The sequence below is a fragment of the Theropithecus gelada genome, chromosome 12 (assembly GCF_003255815.1).
Source record: "Theropithecus gelada isolate Dixy chromosome 12, Tgel_1.0, whole genome shotgun sequence".
NCBI lineage: Eukaryota > Metazoa > Chordata > Mammalia > Primates > Cercopithecidae > Theropithecus > Theropithecus gelada.
The window spans coordinates 42653753-42678132 of NC_037680.1; the positions used below are offsets into that span (position 1 = coordinate 42653753).

Here is a 24380-nt window from a genome sequence, read left to right on the forward strand (position 1 = left end):
GAAAGAAATTCTAAATCATTCAGAAAAGGTCAGAAAATAAAAGCTATACTTAGATTTCAAGATGAAATACTGGAAGAATGACAGGGGATATGAGTTTTCGATGCTTCTAAATCAGTAACTCTTTCCTGACTTTAGTGGTGATAGTATCAACCCATTCTATTTTACTTCCTGCAGTAGAAATGTTGTAAGAATAACATTAACAAGCAGGAAGATTAAAGTCAATTGGACTTTGGCTGTTTTATTCATACTCATACTGCTCTTTCTAGATTCATTTAATTTATCCTATGCAGGGAAGACTGAGGAATTACTTGTGTGTGCTTATATACATGTATGTATATATAATGCTTAAGTTGAGAAAAATCAATTGAAAATCAGGGTATACTTTATAAAATGTAAAATGGAACATGAGATTTAAAACTCTTTAAAAATAAACATCTGGATTTGGAAATGTCAGGGTAAATAATGCAATATTTACTAAATTTTTGTCTACGTGTGAATAGTCAATCACACACACTAATGACATTTCGATACATGTACATCTGTCTTCTTAGATGCTAAGCCAGTACCCGAAATGATTATTCTCTTGTAATTCTACCATTGAGTCTCCAAAGGTCTCTTTTTGTATAGGTGGTACTATAACCAGAGTATCTCAGTTAGTTGACAAGAAACTCCACAGTTAGACTCCTTTATCTCTTGCAAATCACAAGCAATACTGTAGATTCTACCCTCTAAAATGTTTTAATGGAACATATTTCCTATTCTCCATTGCCACACAGGACTAATTTGGAGAGTAAGTATGGGCCAGGTGGCAGGTCAAGCAGGGTCTGAAATAGTCTTTGGTCTTTCCCTAGTCATTTTGGGCATCGCTGCTAGATTAATTTTTTTAAAGCTCGGTCTCAGACTCTAGAAAAAGCAGTTCTGGAGCTAGATCCATAATGAAACTACGTTTTAGCTGTCAGGCCATGTGCAAATAAGAAAATTTTTCTGAGAGGTTAAATGAGGATACTATGTCCTTTGGATTTGTTGTAAAATTTGACTATGATTACATTAGAAGTATTTTACACAGGATCTGACATATCATTGAGTCTTAATAAACATCAATCTCCTGCTTCCATGTTCTTCCCTACTCAACATATATGAATGAAACACCAGCTGCTACTAAAAAAGGTCTAATATGGCTTTTTATATCTACTCTCAAGCAGGTCAAAACCTCATCTTTTACTATTTCTTCAAATCTTAAATTTCTTCAAAACTGAAGGCATTGCTATCCCCCCTGAATTGCTGCCTCTTTTAACAACACAATTCATTTGCTCACTCATTTCTGTTTCCGTCCATGTGGGTTAGCCATTCTTTTGCCTCTCAGTTGCTGCATATCTTCTTACCCATCTTCCAAAGCCTTCTCAATTGTCACATATTTCATAAACCATTCTATAGCAGCATCTATTTTTACTCCGACTGTCATGTACATTTTTTGTTCTTGCTAATTTTTCTTATTGTATTTATCATTATTATAGTATTTGGGGATAGAGCATAGTAGAGAGTGTAAAGTAATAGAGTACAAGATACATCGAATTTACTACTGACTCTATCTAACCTTCATCACATACTCGATATATGACCTTGGGTAAGTCACTTAATCTCTCTGTGCCTTTCCTCATTTGTGAAAGAGACTCTGTAATAATACTTTTTATGATTGATGTTATGGGTTGAATTGTGTGCCCCAAGAAGGTACATATAAGTGCTAAGCCTTAGCACTTCAGAATGTGACCTTTTTTGAAAGTAATGTCATTGAAGATGTAATTAAGATGAAGTCATACTGGAGTGGAGTTGACTCTTAATCCAGTGTGACTGACATCCTTACTAGTAGAGAAAGACACGCAGAGGGAAAATGGCATGTCACTATAAAGGGAGAGATTGGAGTTCTGTTGCCATAAACCAAGAAACACCTGGGCTACCAGAAGTTGGAAGATGCAATAAAATGTACTTCCTTAGAGGCTTTAAAGAGAACATGGACCTGCTGACACTTTGAATTTGGACTTCTAACCTCCAAAAGTGTGAGAGGATACATTTCTCTTGTTTTAAGTCATCAGGTTTGTATTATCCTGTTCTCACAGGTCAAAGAAACTAATACAGTTGATGTGAAGATTAATTAATTAAAAATTTCAGAAGATTGCCCAAATTACAGTATTCATCAAATCTTGATTTTCAATACTTGTATTAGTTATTCTGCTACGATATAAACTCCTTGAGCTCAGGAACCATGTCTTATGTTGGTCTCCCCCAAGCTCCAACCCAATATGTATCACACAGAATAAAATAAATAGCTACTTATAAAATGTGTTTTGAATAAATAGTGTATTGGTTTTTTAAAATTATTCAATCCTCTATAGGAAACATTGGAAAAAACAGAATAGTTGATATATTGCTCAAAACCTATGGGTTTAACCTAAATCATAGGTTAGCCAGAACCTATTATTTAGAAAATTGTTTTCTGTGCAAAAATGAATGAGATTAAGTATATTTGTAATTGTATACTAATCAATTATTTGAAAAATAAATGAAGTTCTAATAAAACTAATCATGAATTAATATCAAATTAAACTTTACATTATCTTTTTTGGAAAATAATTGTTCATCCCTTTCATTGCAATGAAAAATATTTGAAATACTTATCTTCTTTTTCTGTTGGTTGAAATTATCTATGATGACACCAATGAACAAGTTCAAAGTGAAGAATGACCCAAAGATGATAAAGATGACAAAATAAATATACATGTAGAGGCTATATTCATATCTGGGCTGCTTGTCTACCTATAAGATTTACAAAAGTTAGCATTATATGGACAATAACCTTCCTCATTTTCTTTTTCACATGGTTTGACAAGGTAATTCAAACAGTGCTATCCTAGGTAAACAGGATTTAAGGAGCTATAGCATTGTTGAGGTTTAACATAATCACTCTTAACAATTTATTCAACGTGTATTCATTACATACTTCTTTAACTTATTACATACTTATGGAATAAATAATATAATCTTCAAATAACTACAAAGGGCTTAATCATATGCATACTTGTGCTCATATTGGTAGGACAATTCAATAACTAGGTGACATACTGTGTATATGTTATTTCCAAAAGTACTGTAAATGAGACATTATCATATTTATATAAATTTTGCCATGTATTTTCATTTGATTCCAAATATGTCTTTATTAGATTTTGTAAAAATATTACCTAGGGAGTAATCATTAAAGTTTCTTAGCATGGAACTTATTTCACATAAACTCATCCAAGGTGTTTTAAAATGTAAAAAGAGTAAAAGTTATACATTATAATTATTTAATTTTTATCTGATAAGCGAATATTTACTGAGCATTTAGTAATGCCAGCCTGCACTAAGTGCTGTGCTTCTATTTTCTTGCTGGGTCCTCACAACACTATGGAGTAGGCATTGGATGATTATAGACATTTATTAGACAAAGGATAGATTCATTAAATTATAGATTAGACAAATAAACTAAATCTCAAGAAGGCACGGTAATTTGCCCAAAGTCAGCTGTAGAGCTTGGATGATGTGGTACAGCTAAAATTTGAATCGGGCTCTATCTTCAACTGCTGTACTCACAACCACTAGGCTACTATCAGGTGGATGTTCTTCATTGTCTGTGTGAGTCCCAAGGGCTTCATGAAGTTATAGTTTGGAAATCACTGAAATAAACTCAGAAGCTTGCAAAAATAAAGTTTAGTGCTAAGATAATCAATACTTACATTAACAGAATCCACTGCTGCATACATAATAATCGTCCATCCCTTAAATGTTGCCTTTAAGAATAATATTAATAGAATCTGAATGTTAAACTCATATTCTAAAATAGCCATAAACATAGTTTTGTCTGTTTAATGTTACCACAATTACTAAGCAATACTAGTAAGTTTTGCTGTATTCAACATGTCCATTTAATATAAAGATTTTTTTTAAAAGGACATATTCCCAAGTAACATGCTAAATCTTCGTTCTAGTTAATTATTTCCAAATTGTTACATTTGCCTGTGAATTTTGCACATAACCTTTTATTTTTTAAAGGTGAAGGGAACTTTTATGAATAAGACAGGAAACATCTTTTCTTCATTTTTTTAAGGGTTCTCCACGCCTGTGGGAAGTTCCTCTCATCCCTTCATAGTGTGAAGCAGGAAGTCCAAAAACGTTCACTTTTGAAGCAATATTTGAATGGTACAAGATGAGAGTCCACATGACACCAAAGAGTCAATTATAAATTAATAACTCAAATGCAACAGAACCTATGCTTCTTATTCATGTAGGAACATGTTCTAGGAAAGACCAGCACTTTTTTTTTTGAGATGGAGTCTCGCTCTGTAGCCCAGGCTGGAGTGCAGTGGCGCGATCTTGGCCCACTGCAACCTCCACCTTCCGGGTTCACGCGATTCTCCTGCCTCAGCTTCGCAAGTAGCTAGGATTACAGGAGCCTACCACCACACCCGGCTAATTTTTTGTATTTTTAGTAGAGATGGGGTTTCACTATGTTGGCCAGACTAGTCTCGAACTCCTGACCTCGTGATCTGCCCACCTTGGCCTCCCAAAGTGAAGAGATTACAGGCATGAGCCACCAAAGCTGGCCAAGACTGGCACTGTTTTAAAAACCATACAGTATTTTATCTTCAATTTATAATTAACAGACTATTTAAAGAATAACTTATATCCTTTGTCCAATATCTATTAAAATACCAAGCATTCATGAAAGGGGACACTTACAACTTGAAGCAGAGATAGGTAACCAAGTCCGACATTATCAAAGTTCACTTTCAGGTTTTTCCATCGCACATTTTGACTAACATTCATAAGGGCAAAACATTCAGAACGATTTGGAACTTGACTTGCAGGAAACCGTGACCCATCTGTAGTGTTAATACACTCATAGAACTTGCCAGCAAACAAATTTACTCCCATGATGCTGAATATCAGCCAGAATATAAGACACACAAGTAGCACATTCATGATGGAAGGAATTGCTCCTATGAGTGCATTCACAACCACCTTGTATTCAAAAGAAAGAAAAGAATGATTAGGATTAGTAAGATGTTAAATAGGCAACATGAAAGAAATGCCATGCAGACATAAACAAATTAGAAAAGCCACCCTTAAATATCTAAGACACCAAACCAACCAACTGACACGTTTATTAAATGCCTACTCTACACTCAGCAGTGTACCAAGCAAGACAAAATGAGACATGAATTCTGTGATCACCAGGCTTACAAATTACATGACTATCACATAATAAAATTATTAGCAAACTATAAGACAAAATAACTAAGATAATGTAATAGCTTAAATAAATGTAAAATAAATAAAAATAATAAACCAAAACCTGTTATTGATAAGGTAAACTTGTAAAATCTGTACCCTCTGGAAAAAAAAGAAATTTATAAACATAAATGAAAAATATATATTTATATACATTTAAATGTTCATGATCCTATTATTACCAGCATTAAAGATTCCCCCATAGGAAACTATTAGTGTTTATCAGGTGGAATTATGACTGGACATCATTTTAATTTAATTTTGTTATTTTATTTTCTTATTCTCTTTTTTTGAGACATTCTTCTCTACAAAAGGATTGAGAGTCTTTAAATGGTTTGAATCCTTTAGATTTGGCTGGTTCTACAAAATAAGGGCAATCTCTTTAAATTTATTATTATTATTCTAAATACTTTATATGTAAGCCTTTGACTAAATATAGATAGTGCTGACCTCAGTTAAGGCAAAAATTAGGAACAGTTTTTCTTTAATCCTTTCTTTATTTCTGCTTTTCAGCATTTGTACTGCTATTGATCACCAGTGTGTCTTGCCACTCCAGTTTTCCTCCAGGGCAATTACTGTAGCATTTAACACTCTCCAGATTTTCTCATTTACTTAATCCTTTAAAATCTACCTGTCTTCTTACACTTCAGCTCCCATTCACTTCAGAGTTCCCATTCAAGTACAAATGTGTTAAAGATTAACCTGTTAGGGAAGTAGCACTGGGATCCTTCTTTTCTGCAATGTATTAAGCAGGTTCTCAGGATGCTTTAAAATAGAGAAATACTAAGGATCTCTGACTACTAATCAGATCATCTAGGGAGAACGTTTGCAAACATTTTTATAAATATTTTTAGGCTTTGTGGGTTATATCTCCATTGCAACTATTCAACTCTGCGATGGTAGTCATAGGTCACATATAAACAAACTGGTAAGGATGTGTTCCAAGAAAAAAACAGGCTGGGGTTTGTTGACCTTTGGTCCAGAGCAATGATTATTTGGAGTTCTACAGGGAACCTGTAGAGGTTCCCTGGGGGCATGAAATTACATAACAAACATTATGGTTGTGCTCTCTTTCTGGAAAGAAAATTCTTACTTTCATGAGATTCTCATAGTCTATGTGACCTCAAAAAAGATTAAGAGGAACAGGAATAGAGAATGAAGTTCAAAGTGGCCACCTCCTAGTAGAGTCTACTTTTTCATGCTCATTTCCTGCTGCCCTCCCTGCTACGTTTATCACCTAGGCCACTGATCTGTCTAGTCACTGACCACGTACACCTTGCACACTCTGTTCTGTGCTGCCCTACCATGTGGTATCTCTGCCTTGAATGCCTATCTGCCTATGATTTGGGGCTTACTCTTCAGTCATGAAATGTCTGAAATGTCACCTCCTTGTGATGTCTTCCCAGACTTCCCCAGATAGCCACTCCCTCCTGTATATTCCTGTATCATTATGTGCCCTTGTCTGTCTCTCTTGTAACCATTGACCCTACTCGCTCTTTGGGGACCGGGGTCTATGTACCACTGTACTCTGTGTTTTTTATACCACAACACCTGACACATAGTTGGTGTTTAAAATGTTTTTCTAAAAAACGTGAGTAATGATGGAATCATGGGTCTGTGAGAAAGACAGGCACATATTGGTCTGATGAGAAGCCAGTTGGGAAAGCTAAAGAGCCTAAGGACTCAAACAAGCTAACTACAATATGCCTCAAATGAATTATTTCATTATTTCATTTATCCTTCAAAATAGCCCTGCAGCATGAAGAAATGTCTCTTTTTGCATGGTTAACAAATGTAACTAAATAGACATTTGTCTCTCAAAATATACTAAACTATTCTCCTGCGTCCAATTCACCTGTAATACAGATAAAGAACAAAGTGCAAACAGAGTAAAATAATAGGCTGACTTAGTCACTGAAGGAAGTGATTTTGTAGGGGAAAGCTCTGGATAGATTGTAGCATTCTATTAATGCTCAAAAAATTAAGTTAATGTCAATGAATTCTAATACCACCTTTCTGCACAAAATGAAACTTGTAATTTTCAACTTGTAGATAGAATATTTTTGAATTGTGCTTATGAACTTTTTTTTTATATAATCATGTTCTTTCTTACATACTTGGAAGCCATTATACACTGGATACTTAAAATAGCAGACATCGCAATCATAATTAGGGTTGTAGAGGTAACAGTGAAGATTTGATAGGCTGAAAGATCTCTAATGTTCACTTGAGGCTGGTTAAAACCCAAATTTCTTCCCCATCCCGGAGTTTCTGACTCAGTAGGTCTGAGGTGAGATCCAAGAATTTTCTTTTTTTTTTTTTTTTTTTTGATACAGAGTCTCGCTCCGTTGTCCAGGCTGGACAGCGGTTGCATGATCTCGGTTCACTGCATCCTCCGCCTCCCAGGTTCAAGTAATTCTTCTGCCTCAGCCTCCGGAGTAGCTGGGACTACAGGTGAGCACCACCACGCCCAGGTAATTTTTTGTATCTTTAGTAGAGATGGGGTTTCATCATATTGGCCAGGCTGGTCTCGAACTCCTGACCTCATGATCCGCCCATCTTTTTAATAAGTTTGTAGATAATGCTAATAGCTGGTTAGTAAACCACACTTAAAATATCAGTAAGCTAGACTAATCTCCATGTTAAATTGCTCAGAGATGGTAAGGTAGGGAGGTAGTTAAGTAAACAAATAAGTAAAATACAATATAATGAGGATTTTAGGTGTCTGAACAGAGAGAGAATATGCAGTTTAGTCTGCTGGTGGACAGACAAGGCAACTTTAAATTGAGCCTTAAAGGACAGATAGGTGTTTGCTGTACAGACGGGTTAGGGTCAGGGCAGAGCAGGGGAAGCATTTCAGAACAGAGGCATAAAAAAGCAGGTATAAATCTGGGGAAGAAATTTTAGAAGAGTACCAACACATGAGGATATGGACTAATTACAGAAAATAAAGTTGTCCTTCATGTGTGTTACAAAGTTGCTAGTTTAATACAATCCCTAAAGCTAGGTTATGGTAGTTGTTATTCATTATAACTTGTTTGTCTCTGCTAATTGAGTATCTTTTCAGGCACTCTGCAGCCTAAGTGCAAATCAAGTAAACTCTGTGACCTTTAGTTTTCTCAAATATAATTTAGTTACAATTCCACTTACTTTGTAATGTTATTTTAAAGGTGAAATTAAATGTGATGGCTGATGCGGTCTCACTTCCCTATCTTTTCTAATGCTCCTTACCCAGGTAGTTCCTTAAACAAATATTATTTGAACACCTGATATAAATAGGTCCTTGATTACTTATGTATGAGAGATGATGTTAGGACTAATAGTTTCCCCTTTCACTGGGACTTCCTAGCACAGGGAAGATTTCCATTTAACATGGAAAAAGTCACTCATTTGGATCATTCTATTGCTTGACAATATTAGATAAAGGCAGGATTACTGTGATTAACTTATTCCCTTGTTAAACAATATGTGCTGAAATACTGTGTGTGTGTGTATATATATATGTAGTATGCATATATATACACTAATATGTACAGTAACTATGATATATACATATACTATATATGCATATTTTATATATAGTATTTCATATTTGGTATATATTAATATATACTAGTATATACTAATTAGTATTATACTATTTTTAGTAATATACTGTTTAATTAATGCTATAATTAGCATTTATATATTAGTATGCATATATATGCCATTAGCATATATAATATGCTTATATACTATTAGTATATGTAACATGCATATATGTACTATTAGTATATATAATATGCATATATATACCATATATGCATAGTATATATAGTATATATGCATACTGTATATAGTATGTAAATGCATACTATATATAGTATACATATGCATACTATTATATACATAATGTATACATATAGCATACATATATGTATATGTATGTACACTCACATAAACAGCTCACATATTTATGTAAATAGAAACCACTCATAATTTCTACACACCCATTGTTTTTATATTTTAAAGCCCATTAAAAAAATAAGAATATTGTAAAGTTTAGTATTTTCTTACCCTCATTCCTTCAAATCTAGATAAGGCTCTTAGAGGTCTTAAAGCTCTCAGTGTCCGAAGAGATTTAATGGGGCCAAGATCTGAGTAGCCAAGAGTGTTTGCCACTAAAGTAACCAAAGAAACCTATAAAAATAGCATTTTCATTAATTGTGTCAATAAAATGATGAAGCATAAAAGGAAAAAGTCAATTTTGAAACTCACTAAAAGCAACTCAACAGGAACAATAAGATTTTATATATGGAGTTGTACAGTCAATGCCTAAAAACAGGGTAAGGTGGATGTTTCTATAAGGAAATAGATTTAAAAGAAGGTTAACCAAAATAAGAAGAAATAATGTAAGCAAAGTAAGTTGTTTATTCTATTTGAGTAGAAATCATGCATATGCTTTTCACACTTTTGTAATCAATTGTTTTGTAATTGCTTATTAAATCTGAAGATTTCATTAGAACAATGGTCAACATTTTAATTATAAAACTCAGGTCAAAATGAAGTGTGTGATTCTGAAGCTAAGCCCTAAAAGTGTGGTATTCACTCAACTAAATCGATGCCTTGGTATACATCTTATTAAAAAACATTTTGTAGACTCATGATTTTGAGTTGGGGCAAATTCTCAACAAGATTGCTTCTGCCCTACAATTTCTCAGGATGGGCACCAAAGATCTACCAAATAATTTTTCATGGGAGAAAAATCACAATTGTACTGAAGAGAGAATGAAAGTAGCTGATCTCCTTGGCTTCACAATCAATATAGATATAATAAGAACTTCATCATGTTAGATAGATCAGCCGCAATTACCATAACCAGTATCCAAAAGAAATTTGAGTTCTTACCGTAAATTATCTTAAGAAAGAACATGAACAGCAATACAATCAATACACATTTTAGTTACAAAGCAATGAGCTCCTCAATGATCTTAGATCTGGATCTATAAATGCATTTACTCTCTGAATTAGTTCCATGGAAAATATTCATTTGCCTCACATCCTGTGTAGCAGGAGACAATGTCTAAGAAAAATGTCTGAAATGCAGTTCTTCATTACGAATTAAGTTAGTGACTGAGAGATTCAAGTTTTCAAGGGAAGAATAGGAACACATGAGAGCCAACTTTTTATATATTTATCTATTTCAGGAGTAGAAAAAGTCATTGTTCACAACAAGTTCATTGCTGTTACAATCAGAGACAGGTAAGCTGATTTATGAAGCAGGAGGTGTTTTAAAGTACTCGTCCTCATGTAGTATTTCCAAATGTCTCACTAAATATAATAGTGCTTTAATTCCTTAAGCTATATATTTAGCAGAATAAATTGCTCCTCATGCCACTCTTAAATTTGCCCAGTCATTCACATCCATTATTTTCCACTTAAGAACACTTGAAAATATGTATGCTCCCTCTTTAATCAGAAAAAAACCAAGATTTTAAAATGTTTTGCTGTGGTTTGAATGTTTGCCCCTTCTGAAACTCTTGTTGAAACTTAATTCCCAATGTAAGAGTATTAAGAGGCAGAGCCTTTAAAAGGTGATGAGATCATAAAGGCTCTGCCTTCATGAATGGAATATGTAGTAAGGGCTTAATGGATTATCATGGTAGTGAGTTAGATATCACAAAAGTGGGTTTATTATAAAACCCAGTTTGGCTGTCAGTGAACATCCCTCGCCATGTGATGCCCTGCACTGCCTTAGGACTCTCCAGTGTCCCCACCAGCAAGAAAGTTCTCATTAGATGTGGACCCTCCACCTTAGACTTCCCAGCTTCCAGAGCTTTAAGAAATAAATTTCTTTAGTGAATACTTTACCCAGTCTGAGGTATTCAGTTACAGCAATAAAAGGTAGACTAAGACATGTCTGCTATAATTGATACAGCCCCTAAAATACGGATAGGTCTGTTCTCCAAGCCACTGTTAAGTGAGTTTTATGACATGGAATATATGTATATTATTAAGAAGACCACGGTATAGTTTGTAACTGAGAATATATATGCATATATATTCATATCTTTCTATAAACACATGCGTATATATACAAATATGTGCCTGCACTGCTGAACACTGTTTAATCAAGTAAGTTTCAAATAACCCAGAAGCCTGCAGAAATCAGACAAGTCCATTCTCTGAGTAGCAAATAATATAAGTAGTTCTGTAACCTGAATATACAACAGAATCATCTGTAGGACTTGTTACAACGATTTGCTGCATCCAACCCCAGAGTTTCTGATTCAGTAGGTCTTGGAGGAACTCACCCCTTATGAGTTCTCACCTACGTGTGCCAACGTTTTCAGTTTTGAGACCATGCTTCGAGAACAACTGCTGTAGATAAGTTACTATACTTTTCAGGAAAAAAAAAGTCAGCCACTCCCCCAAATCTGCGTCCCGAAATTTGCATCTATATCAGCAAGAATATTGTGTGGAGCTTTACTCTCTGTACTTTGCATTATATTTGTTTGTTTCCAAAATATTAAATAATATTTCAAATTGGAGTTGTTTATCTCCCTGATTTCTGCACACATATCCCTGAACAGGATGTTATACTCATTGAGAATTATCACTTTAAATTTTCAAATATAAAACAATTTCCATTATTAAACAGCCATATCTCTTAATTTAAAATAAGTTCAATTTTACTTGTAAACCTTTATTTCTTACACTGAATGATGAAAGTGAGTATATTTGTGATAATATTTTAAAGATTTTAAAATATCTAAAATATTGTATAATTTTTTAAGAGAAAGACCCCATCATATTTTCAGTTTAAGAGAAAAGGAAAACCTACATTCCTTCTATAATTTCTTCTTATTTGGGGCAGCCTTTCTTTAAAACTACTATATTACAAAAATATCCATTTTATCATTTTTCATTTTCTAGGCAATAACTAGATAACTTGATACATGAATGGTTAATTGAAAAAAAAAACAAGAAATCATTACTATATCAAAAGTTAGAGTTCTCACAGAGGAAACCCAAGATAACACATATGAGGTGTAATATATAACTATGTTAAAAAAATTTTCACATAACTTACATATTATAGAAAACAAGTTATTAAGAAAACGAAAGTTATTATTATTTTGAGATGGAGTCTCACCCTGTTGCCCAAGCTGGAGTGCAGTGGTGCGATCTTGGCTCACTGTAACCTCTGCCTAGTGGGTTCAAGCGATTCTCCTGCCTTATCCTCCTCAGTAGCTGGGATTACAGGCACCTGCTACCATGTCCGGCTACTTTTTTGTATTTTTTAGTAGTGACAGGGTTTCACCATTTTGGCCAGGCTGATCTCAAACTCCTGACCTCAGGTGATCCGCCCGCCTCGGCCTCCCAAAGTGCTGGGATTACAGGCGTGAGCCACCGCGCCTGGCCAGAAGCCAAAAGTTTATGAAGCTTTAAATAACAGTTGAGAAACTGAACTTTTGAGTAAATATGACTAATTTGGGTAACATTCTGCAGTCAGATTTTACTATTTATGATCATGCTTACTTGTGATTTTCTAATCCACGTATGATGCTCTATGAATTCAACTTTTCTTAAAAGCTCAATAATGCAAACCCTTGGTTAAATTTTAAAGCACTTATTGGCATATAAAAACTTGCGTGTTGACCCCTAATTATGTCAGGCATTATATGGAAACAAATCTCTAAAAAGTGTGACTGATTATAGGATGTTTCTTCCCTAAACACAAAGGTTAGGTTTCTGAATATCTAGAAGAATTAGTAAAAGATAAAGAACATATCCTTCTGAGAAAAATAAGACTGGGAGATTGAGGTTATAAAATAATGTAAGAAAGCCATTTTAAATAATACAAAAATGTCATGTATATTATTAAATTATATTATTAAAATATAAAATAGAGTACATTCAATGAAATGATAACAATGGGTGTTGTACCATCAGTTTCTATTTGAGATTCCTTGATCTCACCGACTGTTTTAAGATTTATTCCCTATCTCAGTCAGAAGCCTGTAAAAATATTTGTGCTTTTTTTACAGGCTTATATGTAAACTAAAGAATTATTATGTATTTTCCATCATGCAAGTATTCATCAGTTCTTTTAATTTATTATGTAAAATTATTACATTAATAATAATGCTTACTCCACTGCCCCACTGCCATTCTGGAGACGAAGGGCAAGTTGCATATTTGAGATAGAGACAATTGTGTCTCGTTTTGGTTTTTCCTATAATTGGGTCTGAGATAGATATTTTAAAATTTCATGCCTTCGCCCTCCCCAAATACGAAGTTAACTTTAAAAAATACAAAGTTTAACTTTACTTAAATTAGAAAAATTTTAGCTCACATATCAGCCAACTCGATATACCCCTCATCCTCTCTTATCTTCCAATTTTATATTGTGAATAGTCATCATTTCCTCTCTTTAATCTGTGTCTCTGCCCTTTTCTCTTATCACCTCCTACTTCTAAATTTTGTTTTATTCTTAACAGGAATGACATTCAAATCATATATATATATATATATATATATATATATATATATTTATTTATTTTTAAATCACATCTCCTTTGCAGAAAACATAAAAAACTCAGTTATAAATGTTAGCATGTCACAGAAATAATTTATATTTGTTGAATGATTTCTGTTCTAATATTCCTCACAGATATATTTCCACTGGCTGTGCTAATATTTCTAAAAGAATAAACCTATAGCCTGAAAGTATATGAAGCTTAACAAAATTAAAATATAATAATATACAACACTGGTGAAGGTTTTTTCACAACACTCAGTAAGAATAAATCTTCTTTTAAAATGTACTCAAAAGTACCTACGTCAACAATTAGGAAATCCAGCCAACACCAGGCATTGGTGAAGTATGTTTTATAACCATATGCTATCCACTTTAGAAGCATTTCCAGAATGAAGATGTAAGTGAAGATCTTGTCTGCATACTCCAGGATAATCTTAATGGTCTTTTTCCTTTCAATATATATATCTTCAAAAGCCTATGGAAATAATATTCAAGTTTCAGTCATGCACAACTTAAGCTTTATGATTCATACAAAACCAGGAAAAATACAATTCTAATGCTAAGAACACTGAAACATAATATTGACATGGGCCAGCTGACATTTTTTCGGGTTTACAGTTACCACATAACACTTAGTTCTAGCCTTCTCACCAGTGCTGCTGCTGGTCATCAGAGGTCAAGAGAAAGTGCAAAAGAATGAAATTACTTGTAATCCACAAAAAGACTCATGATCTCTGACACCTGATCATTTCCACCTCCATCTGATTCCTCCTCTTTCTCCATTAAAATTGGATAAGTCCTAACAATTTAAGACATGATCCCATAGTCAGCCCCTGTTATAAACTTTTCACAACCTACACTGCCCTTTTTCCCCACCAGTAGGATGTGGAGCCTCTCTTAGTTCTCAAATGCTTGTGCATCCCAGTGCCTAGCACCATGTTAATAACAGCAGCACGAAAGGAAAGGTTTGCTAAACGAATGACTGCAGTAGCTTAATAGGCCTATAGAACACAGAGCGTGCTTTTTCCTTTGACAGTCTATCCATGTATTATCCTTCAAAGCTTCAGCTCTGAAAATTACTGTTCGATTCTCTCCATGAATGCGGTACTTCCTATGCTTTCCAAGAAATTTTAGTAAGTGACACACAACAATATTATGTGACATTAGGTGAGCTCTATCTGATTTAGGGCTTACGCTTTACTGTTACTAATTTTGGTTATCACTCATTTACTTCTACTTTGTGTATGCTCTTCTTTCTGAGGAGCCACAACACAATGAAAAGATAGGGTGACTTTGACTTTGGACTTCAGCCACATGTCCCTTGACAAAGAATTTGAATGGACTTAAAAATTGGGCTCATTGTTGCAGTGAGTCAGGATCATGCCACTGTACTCCAGCCTAGGGGACAGAGTGAGACTCCGCCTCAAAAAAAAAAAAAAAGGCTCATTGAGACACTGAAAATGATTGCTGATCTCAACAGGTCTAAAGTGTTAGAATTTTTTCTTTCTGATTGAAACACCATTAACCCTGTTGGATAAAATGAAAGTCAAAGACCTGTATCCTTCGTGGATAATATTATATTTATTAACTGTCTATACTAACGAACTTGTGCCATTCAGATTCTTCTTAGTCTAAGTTCCGCTATCAATACTCTAAAATTATCCTTAGCAGTTTTGGGAAACTGTTGGTAACAATATTGAAGAAAAGAGACAAGTTGGGGCAGAAAGACTGAACAGACCTACTAAGATGCAAAAAGAAGGTCCCAGCAGTTGGCAGAGGTTCTGAAATTCAATGGAATTGAAGTGCAGAGGGAGGCTTCTATCCCTCAGGATTTTCCTCCCTGCCACTCCACCCCCAAGTTCTGGAGGAATCAGGCAAGCCATCTAAACAGAAACTATGGCAATGACTCAGTCCTTTAAATACAAAGACAAGGAAGGGGCTTAGTCACAAGGAAAAAGAAGCCTGTTTCTAGAACTGGTGTACAGGGTCAGAGCAGAGCCACAGGAAGTCTTGATAATGAGAACCCCTGTCTGACTGGTCCCAGAGCAGGAATTAGAATTCAGCCCACAGGGGTTCTAGCTTCCAGAATGAATTTTGTGGATGTAGGAGCGAGGAGGCAAAAATGACCTTATGTGAGCGCTATCTGATTTAGGACTTAGACTTTACTGTTACTAAATTCAGTTACCACTCATTTATTTCTATTTTGTGTATACTCTTCTTTCTGAGGAGCCACGACACAGTGAAAAGATATGGTGACTTTGACTTTAGACATCAATTCAGTGATAGCTCTGTCATTTGCTGGCTTTGGGGCATTAAGCAACTTTTAAAACTGTACCCAGCTTTATCATTGGTAAAATAAGCAAAATACCATAATCTTGCAGGGTTGTTTGAAAATTAAATGAGAACATTTAAAAGAAGGTTCTGAAACACAATAAATACAAACGAAATGAGAGTTATTACTTCTTTTTAACTTTTATTTTAGGTTTGAGGGTACATGAGAAGGTTTGTTACATAGGTAAACACGTGTCATGGGGGTTTGCTATACTTTTAAAAAATCTAGTTTAATTGGCAACCTCTCTAAGTACAAATACCAGCTTCTTGAAATATCTTTCCCTTTTCTTCCTCATACAATTTACTTAAAATAAAGTTTTGAGAATGCACTCCCCAAATGTTGTCCTCTGTTTTAGACATTTTGAACAAGGAATTACTCCAAACTGTTCTTTAATTTTTTTTTTTTTTTTTGTAATCTCCTCTCTGAAATTCTCAGTCACATATGTGAGTCAGCATGGGATAAACTTCCTTAGTTATTAGGAATACATTGTATGGTAGACACTATCAAGATTTCTACTTGGACAACTCCAGATAAGGACAATAGAGCTTTTCTGATCACATTTTCTGTTTCTGAGAGTTGAGACTTGTTAGGAGAGGAAAGCCACAGTGGGTCCCTGCAGGTTGTTGGGGAGTGTGCCAAGAATGCCAGGCTCTGCCTGCTCCTTACCTGGGACATTCCTCAGGGTTGTGCTTGCAGTGAGCAACCTTGAGACATGAGGTACGGTCTCCGGGACAAAGAGCAGGGTTACTTATGTTGCTTGGTATAAAAAGATGTGTTCCCTAAGCTCAGTGTTCCTCAGCTGTAACATCAATCCACTCTATGTGTACACATTCATTCAGGCTCATATAACGCCCTCATGAGACTTGGGTAAAGGGGGAACCAACAGAAATATGTCGAAACTCATGCTACTTTCCATGCATAAGTAATAAAGTCCTTTATCTCTGACCCAAGCACCTCATATCTTCTGCCAGCATCCATGCAACAGTAACAGGTCAACCTATTAGCCTATAAGTACAGTAAAATCAAATTCCAAATTCATGAAGACTGTCTTTTTGGCAAGTTATAAAGTTCTTGAGTATTCTATTTTTAGTATAATGAAACTTCCAGTGGTATATCTAGCTGGGTCTGGCTCCTAATGGCTTCTAATGGCTCATCTCTGTCCGCGTGAGCAGGAAAAATGACAATTAAGATAAAGGTTCAGGAAGCTTGTAATTCTACCAGATCTCTTTCAACTCCCATGGAAGCTGCTTGTATGTGTACAAGAATGAGAAACTTGTCCTACTTTTTATCCTAAAACTACCATCTGTTTTCCCTTTTTATAACTCACAAGATGCTTCACAAGCTGACCCTGCTTATCTTTCTCATAGTATCTCTGGCCACCTGTACTTATTCTTCTTCCCACCACACTTGCTACAGTTCAGCAACTTTTAATTTCCTGAATGTCTGATGCTGTTTTGTGCCTCCTTACCATTGTATACTTGTTCCCCTCAGCCTGCCTTGCCTAACTAGAAAATTCCTATTTGTCTCTCTAGACCCTGAAAAGCACCATTTACGTTTCTGAAATTGCAAGCAGACGATTGTTCTCCTTGCTACAGAACTTTATCACATATACACTTTGCTTACAAACACATGCAAGTTCTACAGTTACTCATTTGTATTCTTCTCTTCTCCATTGCTCTTAGATCCTTAAGAATAAATACTACCTGGATCTCATTTATCTTTGCATTGTGAAAGTTGATCATACAAATTGGGTCATTCTTGACATACTCAACTAACAGTCAACTAAGAGTCAAGAAGGCAGGGGGAAAAGCTCTCAGGGTACAAAACATTACTCCAAGAATTGTAATTCTCGGCAACACTGACTGTTGAAACTGCTTGTTGTAACTTGAAATTAGTTTTATCTATAGCTTCTGAGGAAAACTGCTACATTCTAGGACTACTTTTGCCCACCACTGTTGCTTGCCAATTGGAGCTTACCAGCTCCCCAAATCCTTACTAGGGCCAATGAAGTTTCTCAAAGAGCAATACATAACATTTTCCCTTTTCAATAAAACCTCTAACCTTCTCTCTTTGTTCTACAGATAAAGTGCTTTCAGTTTACGCCAGAGACTCTCTCCCTGTTTTGCAAACTGATATTGCCAGTAAAACTCTCTTTTCTATTATAGCCATCTGGGTGGTCCTTTGGACAACAGCATTCTGGGCAGCAAGGATAATGCCTGGCATGTAGGAGTGTTCAGTAACTATTTATTGAGCCCAAGTAAAATTTTTTCATTGGCACTAATCATAGGGATTAATTCTAGGTAAAACAACTTGCCATGATATTTTTATCTTTTAGTTCATTTTAAAGAATATCAACTTAATCAATATGTTGACTTAGGTGTCAGATCATTTACCAGGGCACCACTGCTGAGCAGGATCATGAGGACAATGAAGCTTTCAAACCAACTGTGTTCAACAATCTTGTAGCAGGTTTTCCTGATGTTCCACCAGATTTTTCCTTTCCCTGACTCTATGTTAACTTGGCAGCATGAGAACCTCCGTACACAACCTGACAAGAAAGACATGCATGTTAAATCTTGATATTTAGAATAAATAAAATTTTTAATACACGATTTAATGCAAAGTATTCTCTGTGATATTCCCTCAACCAAATAATTTCAACACCTATACTTCCAGTTTCAGATATATTTAATTTGAATGCTGCCTTCCTTCATCTTCTAACTTTCCATGATGTTTTCTTAATACTTGTTAGTTAGTTTTAGCTTACTATGTATTCGTGTCTTCTGTAATCCCCAATTTCTCTTCAGTCTCCTCCACAGTCTTTAAACCACTTTCATTTGATGTGTGAATGAATGAATGAACTAAAATCCAAAGATAAAATGAATTTTATGGTCTTCTTTTCTGACAGATAAATTTTTGTAGTCTATGATACTTCCATTCCTCTATGATAAAAACCCTCTGAAATACACCTTTCTAAACAATATTGAGAAAATTAGTGGAAAGTCCTGAAATTAGGTTCAAAAGAAAGTCATCTTGATTAGAAGATCCAGATGAAACTGTTTCAAGTATTCTAAGTTAAAAACAAATCTGGCTTTAAAATTTCATGTATAAAATATACTGCTACAAAAATTTGCAGATTGTACTTAAAAATGGTTAGGTTTATTCATTCATTAACTCATTCATTTGTCCATCAAACCCTTGTTACATATCTTCTATGTATTCACCTCTGTACATGATTTTCTTTCCTCAGGGAATTTACGTTAGGTTTTGGTTAGGTAGACAAACAGAAATAAATGAATATAACTAGATACGGCAACTAAAGTGACAGGGTTCATTTTGATAGCATGGAAGAAGTCAATCTAACCTGGCTTATTTCTTGAGAAAGAGAGATCAGTAGAGGCTTCCTAGAAGAGATGGAGCCTGGGTTGAATCAAAATATCAGTAAAAAAGAGTTTGGGTGGAATGCCAGGCCAAGAGGGCAGCAGAAATTGTTATGCATAGAAATTTAAACCAGTTTAGAATGGTGATGCAAGCAGAACGTACACAAGAGGCAAGGGTGAGAGATGAGTTTAGAGAAATTGGTCACACTGTGGAAAGCATTGGCCTTTACCTTAAGGAGTTTGGTTTATATCCTATACACGTTGAGGAGTAAGTAAAGGGTTATAAGCAGGGAACAAGATATACAGATTGCAATGTAAATTGATGTCTCCATGGTACATGGAGGATAAGTTGGATGAGGTGAATAGAGAGTAGTAGGGGTGAAGAAAGTTCCATACCCAGAAAAATATTCAGATTCTGGTCCGATATCTCTGTCAGGAGGGGAAGATCAGGGCAATGCTAGTTAGGAACTAGAGCTGTAACAGATTCGGGACATATTTGGCATATAAAACCAGCAGGATTTGGTGACTGATTGGATATTGGATGTAAGAGAAAGGAAGGAGCCCAGGACTACCACGTGGATATCAGCAGTGAATTGAAAACCACAGGAGCAGGAGCTGACTTGGCAGGTAATGATTTTGAGAGGCCTGTGAAATGTTTAAATACAGATATCCTATAGATTTTTTAAATGGGGGTGGGAACCTGAAACAGGGGAAAAGCCTGTCTAGAAAGGAATGCTTAGTAATAATTAGCATACATGCATCTATTCAAGTCAGAACAGTTTTTGAGGTCATACAAAAAGAGTATTTAGGGTGAGGAGGAAAAGGGGCCAACTCCAAAACATTCCGAAACAACAAAATTAAGGGAGAGAATTCAGAATTCAGTGGTGTGCTGAAAGCAGCCCATACCAATTCTCAATGTTAAACTGTCAGAAATTCCTGTTAGTCTGTTATTAAAAGCAGCCATTATTAAATATTTGACTATATAAACTTAGAATTCTATAACTTACTTTAAAGAAAGGTAATAAATACTGAAACATATCACTTCCTAGTTATTTTACTGTATTTTACTATTATTTATGCTCTTTAGGCTATATTTGTCTATTCTGTCTGAACGGCAGAAGTATGGCATACCGTGGGGCTATCATGCATCTCTTCTTTCTGGACGGTGGTCTATTCTCTCCGGATTATTCTCTCTTGACAGTAGTAATATGCTTTACTATTGGACTACTGTGCAACTTTTCTTTCTGGATGCTGGTCTATTCTATCTGGCCTATTGTATCCGGATGGTGGGAGTATGTCACATTGTTTAACTATTGTGAATCTCTTCTTAACTCCGCATTTAGCAAATTCGCATCAGTAGTTTGAAATCAGTGATGGTGGGAATCTTTACACTACAAAAATCTCCAAGCACTACAAATGAGAACTTCTTGATTTTCTAGAGTAGAATAAAGAAGATGATGGAGGAAATGCTAATAAACCAGATAAACAGTCAAGGTGTATTGTGTTTGTAGCCATTACACTGAATAGCACAAAAATTTTAAAAAATCCTTTCATTATTGAAATTCTGTTTTCTGATTTGCAAATAATTGCTTACATCACTGATAAATGACTATCTGACATATAGCTTCTTCATTTCATTTTTACTTCACTAACTAACAAAAATACCAAGCAATCTTCATATTAAAACTATACTTGTTTATTAGCTGCAAAAATAGGTTGCCTATACATGCAAAAGTTTGGCAAAATTCAAAAAAAGCATTTTTTCATAAACAATTTGATATACAGAATATTCAATAAAAAGTTGTAATATTTTATTATTTGTAAATTGTGTGTCATATATCCTTAATATCAGTAAAATTTATAACAAATGATCTAAGTATACATGTTTTATTTTCCTTGGAGAACCAGTTTATAAAAAGATTTACCTATACATCACTAGGACAGGTAGAGGAGAAAACTTTGAAGTAGATGAAATGAGAGATGAACAAGAAGAACCAAGAGGATGCAGTAAAAGAGAAACCAAAGAGTAAAAAGTTTTACAAGCAGTGATAAACAGAGCTATGAACGTAAGAGGCCCAGAAAGAGAATGATTGAAAAATTGAAAAATTAAATTTAAATCAATTTAAAGTTTATTAAAGCAACTAGAATTACTCTGAAGAAAAGAGAGACTCTTTAAAAACTAACTACAATGAATTCCTCCTCATAAAATTTTAGATGAAAAACCTCATTTTAGATGAAGGCAGGAGGTGGGAAAGTAATAATGGGCAGCACTTTTTCGATACCTGTTTCAGAAGTTTGAAATGTAGGTATTTCTAAAAAATTGATTTCCTTTTCTGCAAAACAATATAGCTCATTAACAAGTATTGAGCCTTTCAAGGAAAACTTCAGATAATCGTAAGATGTATGTTCTAAAACAACAAAACTAGAATCCTTTTGACAAGATGCACCTGGTAGATAATGTTTTGTAATGGATCTTTTTATGTTTCTGAAGTCTAATTAGTGCATTGATCCAGTTGATATGAGGTTATTTTCTAGCACTTTAATTTCCAGCTCTATAGAAATACAGCAAACAAGGTGTTTCCCTCTCCCCCTACAATGTCTCTGGTGTTTTTGTTATCATGCATATTTTATGTGTTCCTGTTCTTTCTCTCTGGAAGTTTCTAAGTTCCCAGAAGGCTCAAACTGAGTCTCTAATGCTTGCTGTCTGTGCTTACGGTACTCATCGTTGTCCTCTACTTGGCTTAATAGGTCATTTATAGTCGATTTTTAAAAGACTTGATTCCCCAAAGAGAGTTATATAATCTTCTAAGCAGTTAGCCATAATTTGAAAGGTCTCATCTCTGTGAATTCTATACTTTACATAAAGATTGGATGAAAAAGAAAAAAAAAGGTGATGGAAAATCTACACACAGCTTCATTTATACAATGTTAATTACAGTGAACATGATCTCAGATCTGAAATTATTTATCATCCTGTACTTAAATAATTGTTATCTAAATACATTTAGTTAAGAGAGAACATTCAATTAAATGATATAAAAACAGAGTAAAAGGGTAGGGTCAAAAATTAACTCTAAGTTAATCTTTTTCCGGGCAAATAAAAATACCAGAGAGAGTGAAAAAATGAGATGAATTTTTTAATATTAACTTAGTGCTCTAGAGTTTGTCTTAAACTTAAAAACAATGATCACATACAAGGAAGAATCTATCTTTCTCAGGTACAACTTATTGGATAAGAAAGTTATCCCTTTGGTTAAGAAGATTTTACTCTCTGGGATTTACTTTTGTCAATCTTAAAGTTGAAGGGAAACATTGTTCTTATGATTGAGGAAATAAAAACACTAAAAATCCTAATTAGAAAAGTTAGTAAACTTTCAATCTGAAATGAAGTTTCATAAATATTGCCCTCAGGGTTTATCACACCTCAGAGAGTTTCTTTCTCTTATTTTGAGGCAAGAGTGATGGAGCGTCTGTCTGGTTTTCGTGCAAAGGTATATCCCAAGAGATTTCCAACCAAGCTGGTTAGCAATGCTATCACACCTTCTCTTTAAAAGGACTATTAATTAAATGTAAACATAACAGGGAATCTCTCAAACATTTTAATGGGTCCCAGTGAGCAAATGCTATTTCTTTTGGGTGGTTTCACTAATGTGCTCTCATGGTGCATTACATAAAGTCTATGCTGAGTTTCATCATGTTAAACCAATGCTCTCAAAAAAAAAAAAAAAAAAAAGAAAAGAAAAAAGAAACCATTGACCATTTCAAAGACAGACTATTCATTAAAAACTATAACAGCATGATCAATATAATTAATGTAAAAATTGATTATGAAAACAAGCTTCCTTCACCATTTCTTAATGTCTAAAACAACTAAAACAAATATTTGTTAACATTATCTTTCCAAAGAAAGAAAAAATAAAAGTCACAAAGGAGTTGGTTATTGTGTTACTAAAGTTAGAATTAATGATTAGTTATTTTACAGGAAGTGGGTGAATACAAAACATTTTGAAAGGAAGATGATTTGGCTCCTCCTATCAAGTTAACAGAAAAGTACATTATTATTATTATCATTATTATTTTTTGAGACGGAGTCTCACTTGTTTGCCAGGCTGGAGTGCAGTGGCACGATCTCAGCTCACTGCAACCTCCGCCTCCTGGGTTCAAGCGATTCTCCTGCCTCGGCCTCTTGAGTAGCTGGGACTACAGGTGCTCACCACTAGGCCCAGCTAATTTTTGTATTTTTAGTAGAGACGGAGTTTCACCATGTTGGCCAGGATGGTCTCGATCTCTTGACCTTGTGAAAAAGGTTATTTTTCTCTAATCCTGATTATGTAATTTACTAATTTGGTAATCTAAAAGCAGCACAATATAAAACCACATAGACCCAAAGAATCATGTCATGTTCATAATTATATAGGTTGTCAAGTCATGTAGAACCAAGGATAGTAAAGAACAGGGCAAGATAGAAGGAGTCTGAAGTCTTGAAATACAAAGTAAAAGACATGGAACTAAGGAACAACCTGGCCTAAGAGGGAGGAGAAAAGATGAATAAGAGGAACCAGATGCAATCAATAAAATACATTAGTAAAGTGATAGTTATGAAGCTGAAATGAATCAACAAATATGAGACAATGAACAACAAAATCATTTTAACATTTGTCTTCAGTAAAAACATGCTACTCGGATTTAATTGTTTTTCATACTTTCTTTAATTTTTTCTATTACTTTTCAGGTAACAGAGATCTCTGGAGGTGAAACATTGCTCTGAATTGGTATTGATTCTAGTTCAGCTCTTGTAGACCAATTACCAACTTGTAAG

The 24380-nt window shown here is 34.6% G+C and overlaps 1 protein-coding gene across 2 annotated transcripts in view; it reads right to left on the bottom strand.

Moving 5' to 3' along the window:
- SCN9A (sodium voltage-gated channel alpha subunit 9) overlaps positions 1-24380 on the bottom strand; it is a 186427-nt gene that overhangs the window by 26619 nt on the left and 135428 nt on the right. For both annotated transcript variants that reach the window (XM_025405213.1, XM_025405212.1), the window contains exons 19-24: positions 18575-18729; positions 14151-14324; positions 9382-9504; positions 4774-5055; positions 3771-3824; positions 2674-2811 (exon numbers count right to left, since the gene is read on the bottom strand). In XM_025405213.1, coding sequence (XP_025260998.1) covers positions 2674-2811; positions 3771-3824; positions 4774-5055; positions 9382-9504; positions 14151-14324; positions 18575-18729 — 926 coding nt within the window. The remainder of the gene's footprint in view (positions 1-2673; positions 2812-3770; positions 3825-4773; positions 5056-9381; positions 9505-14150; positions 14325-18574; positions 18730-24380) is intronic.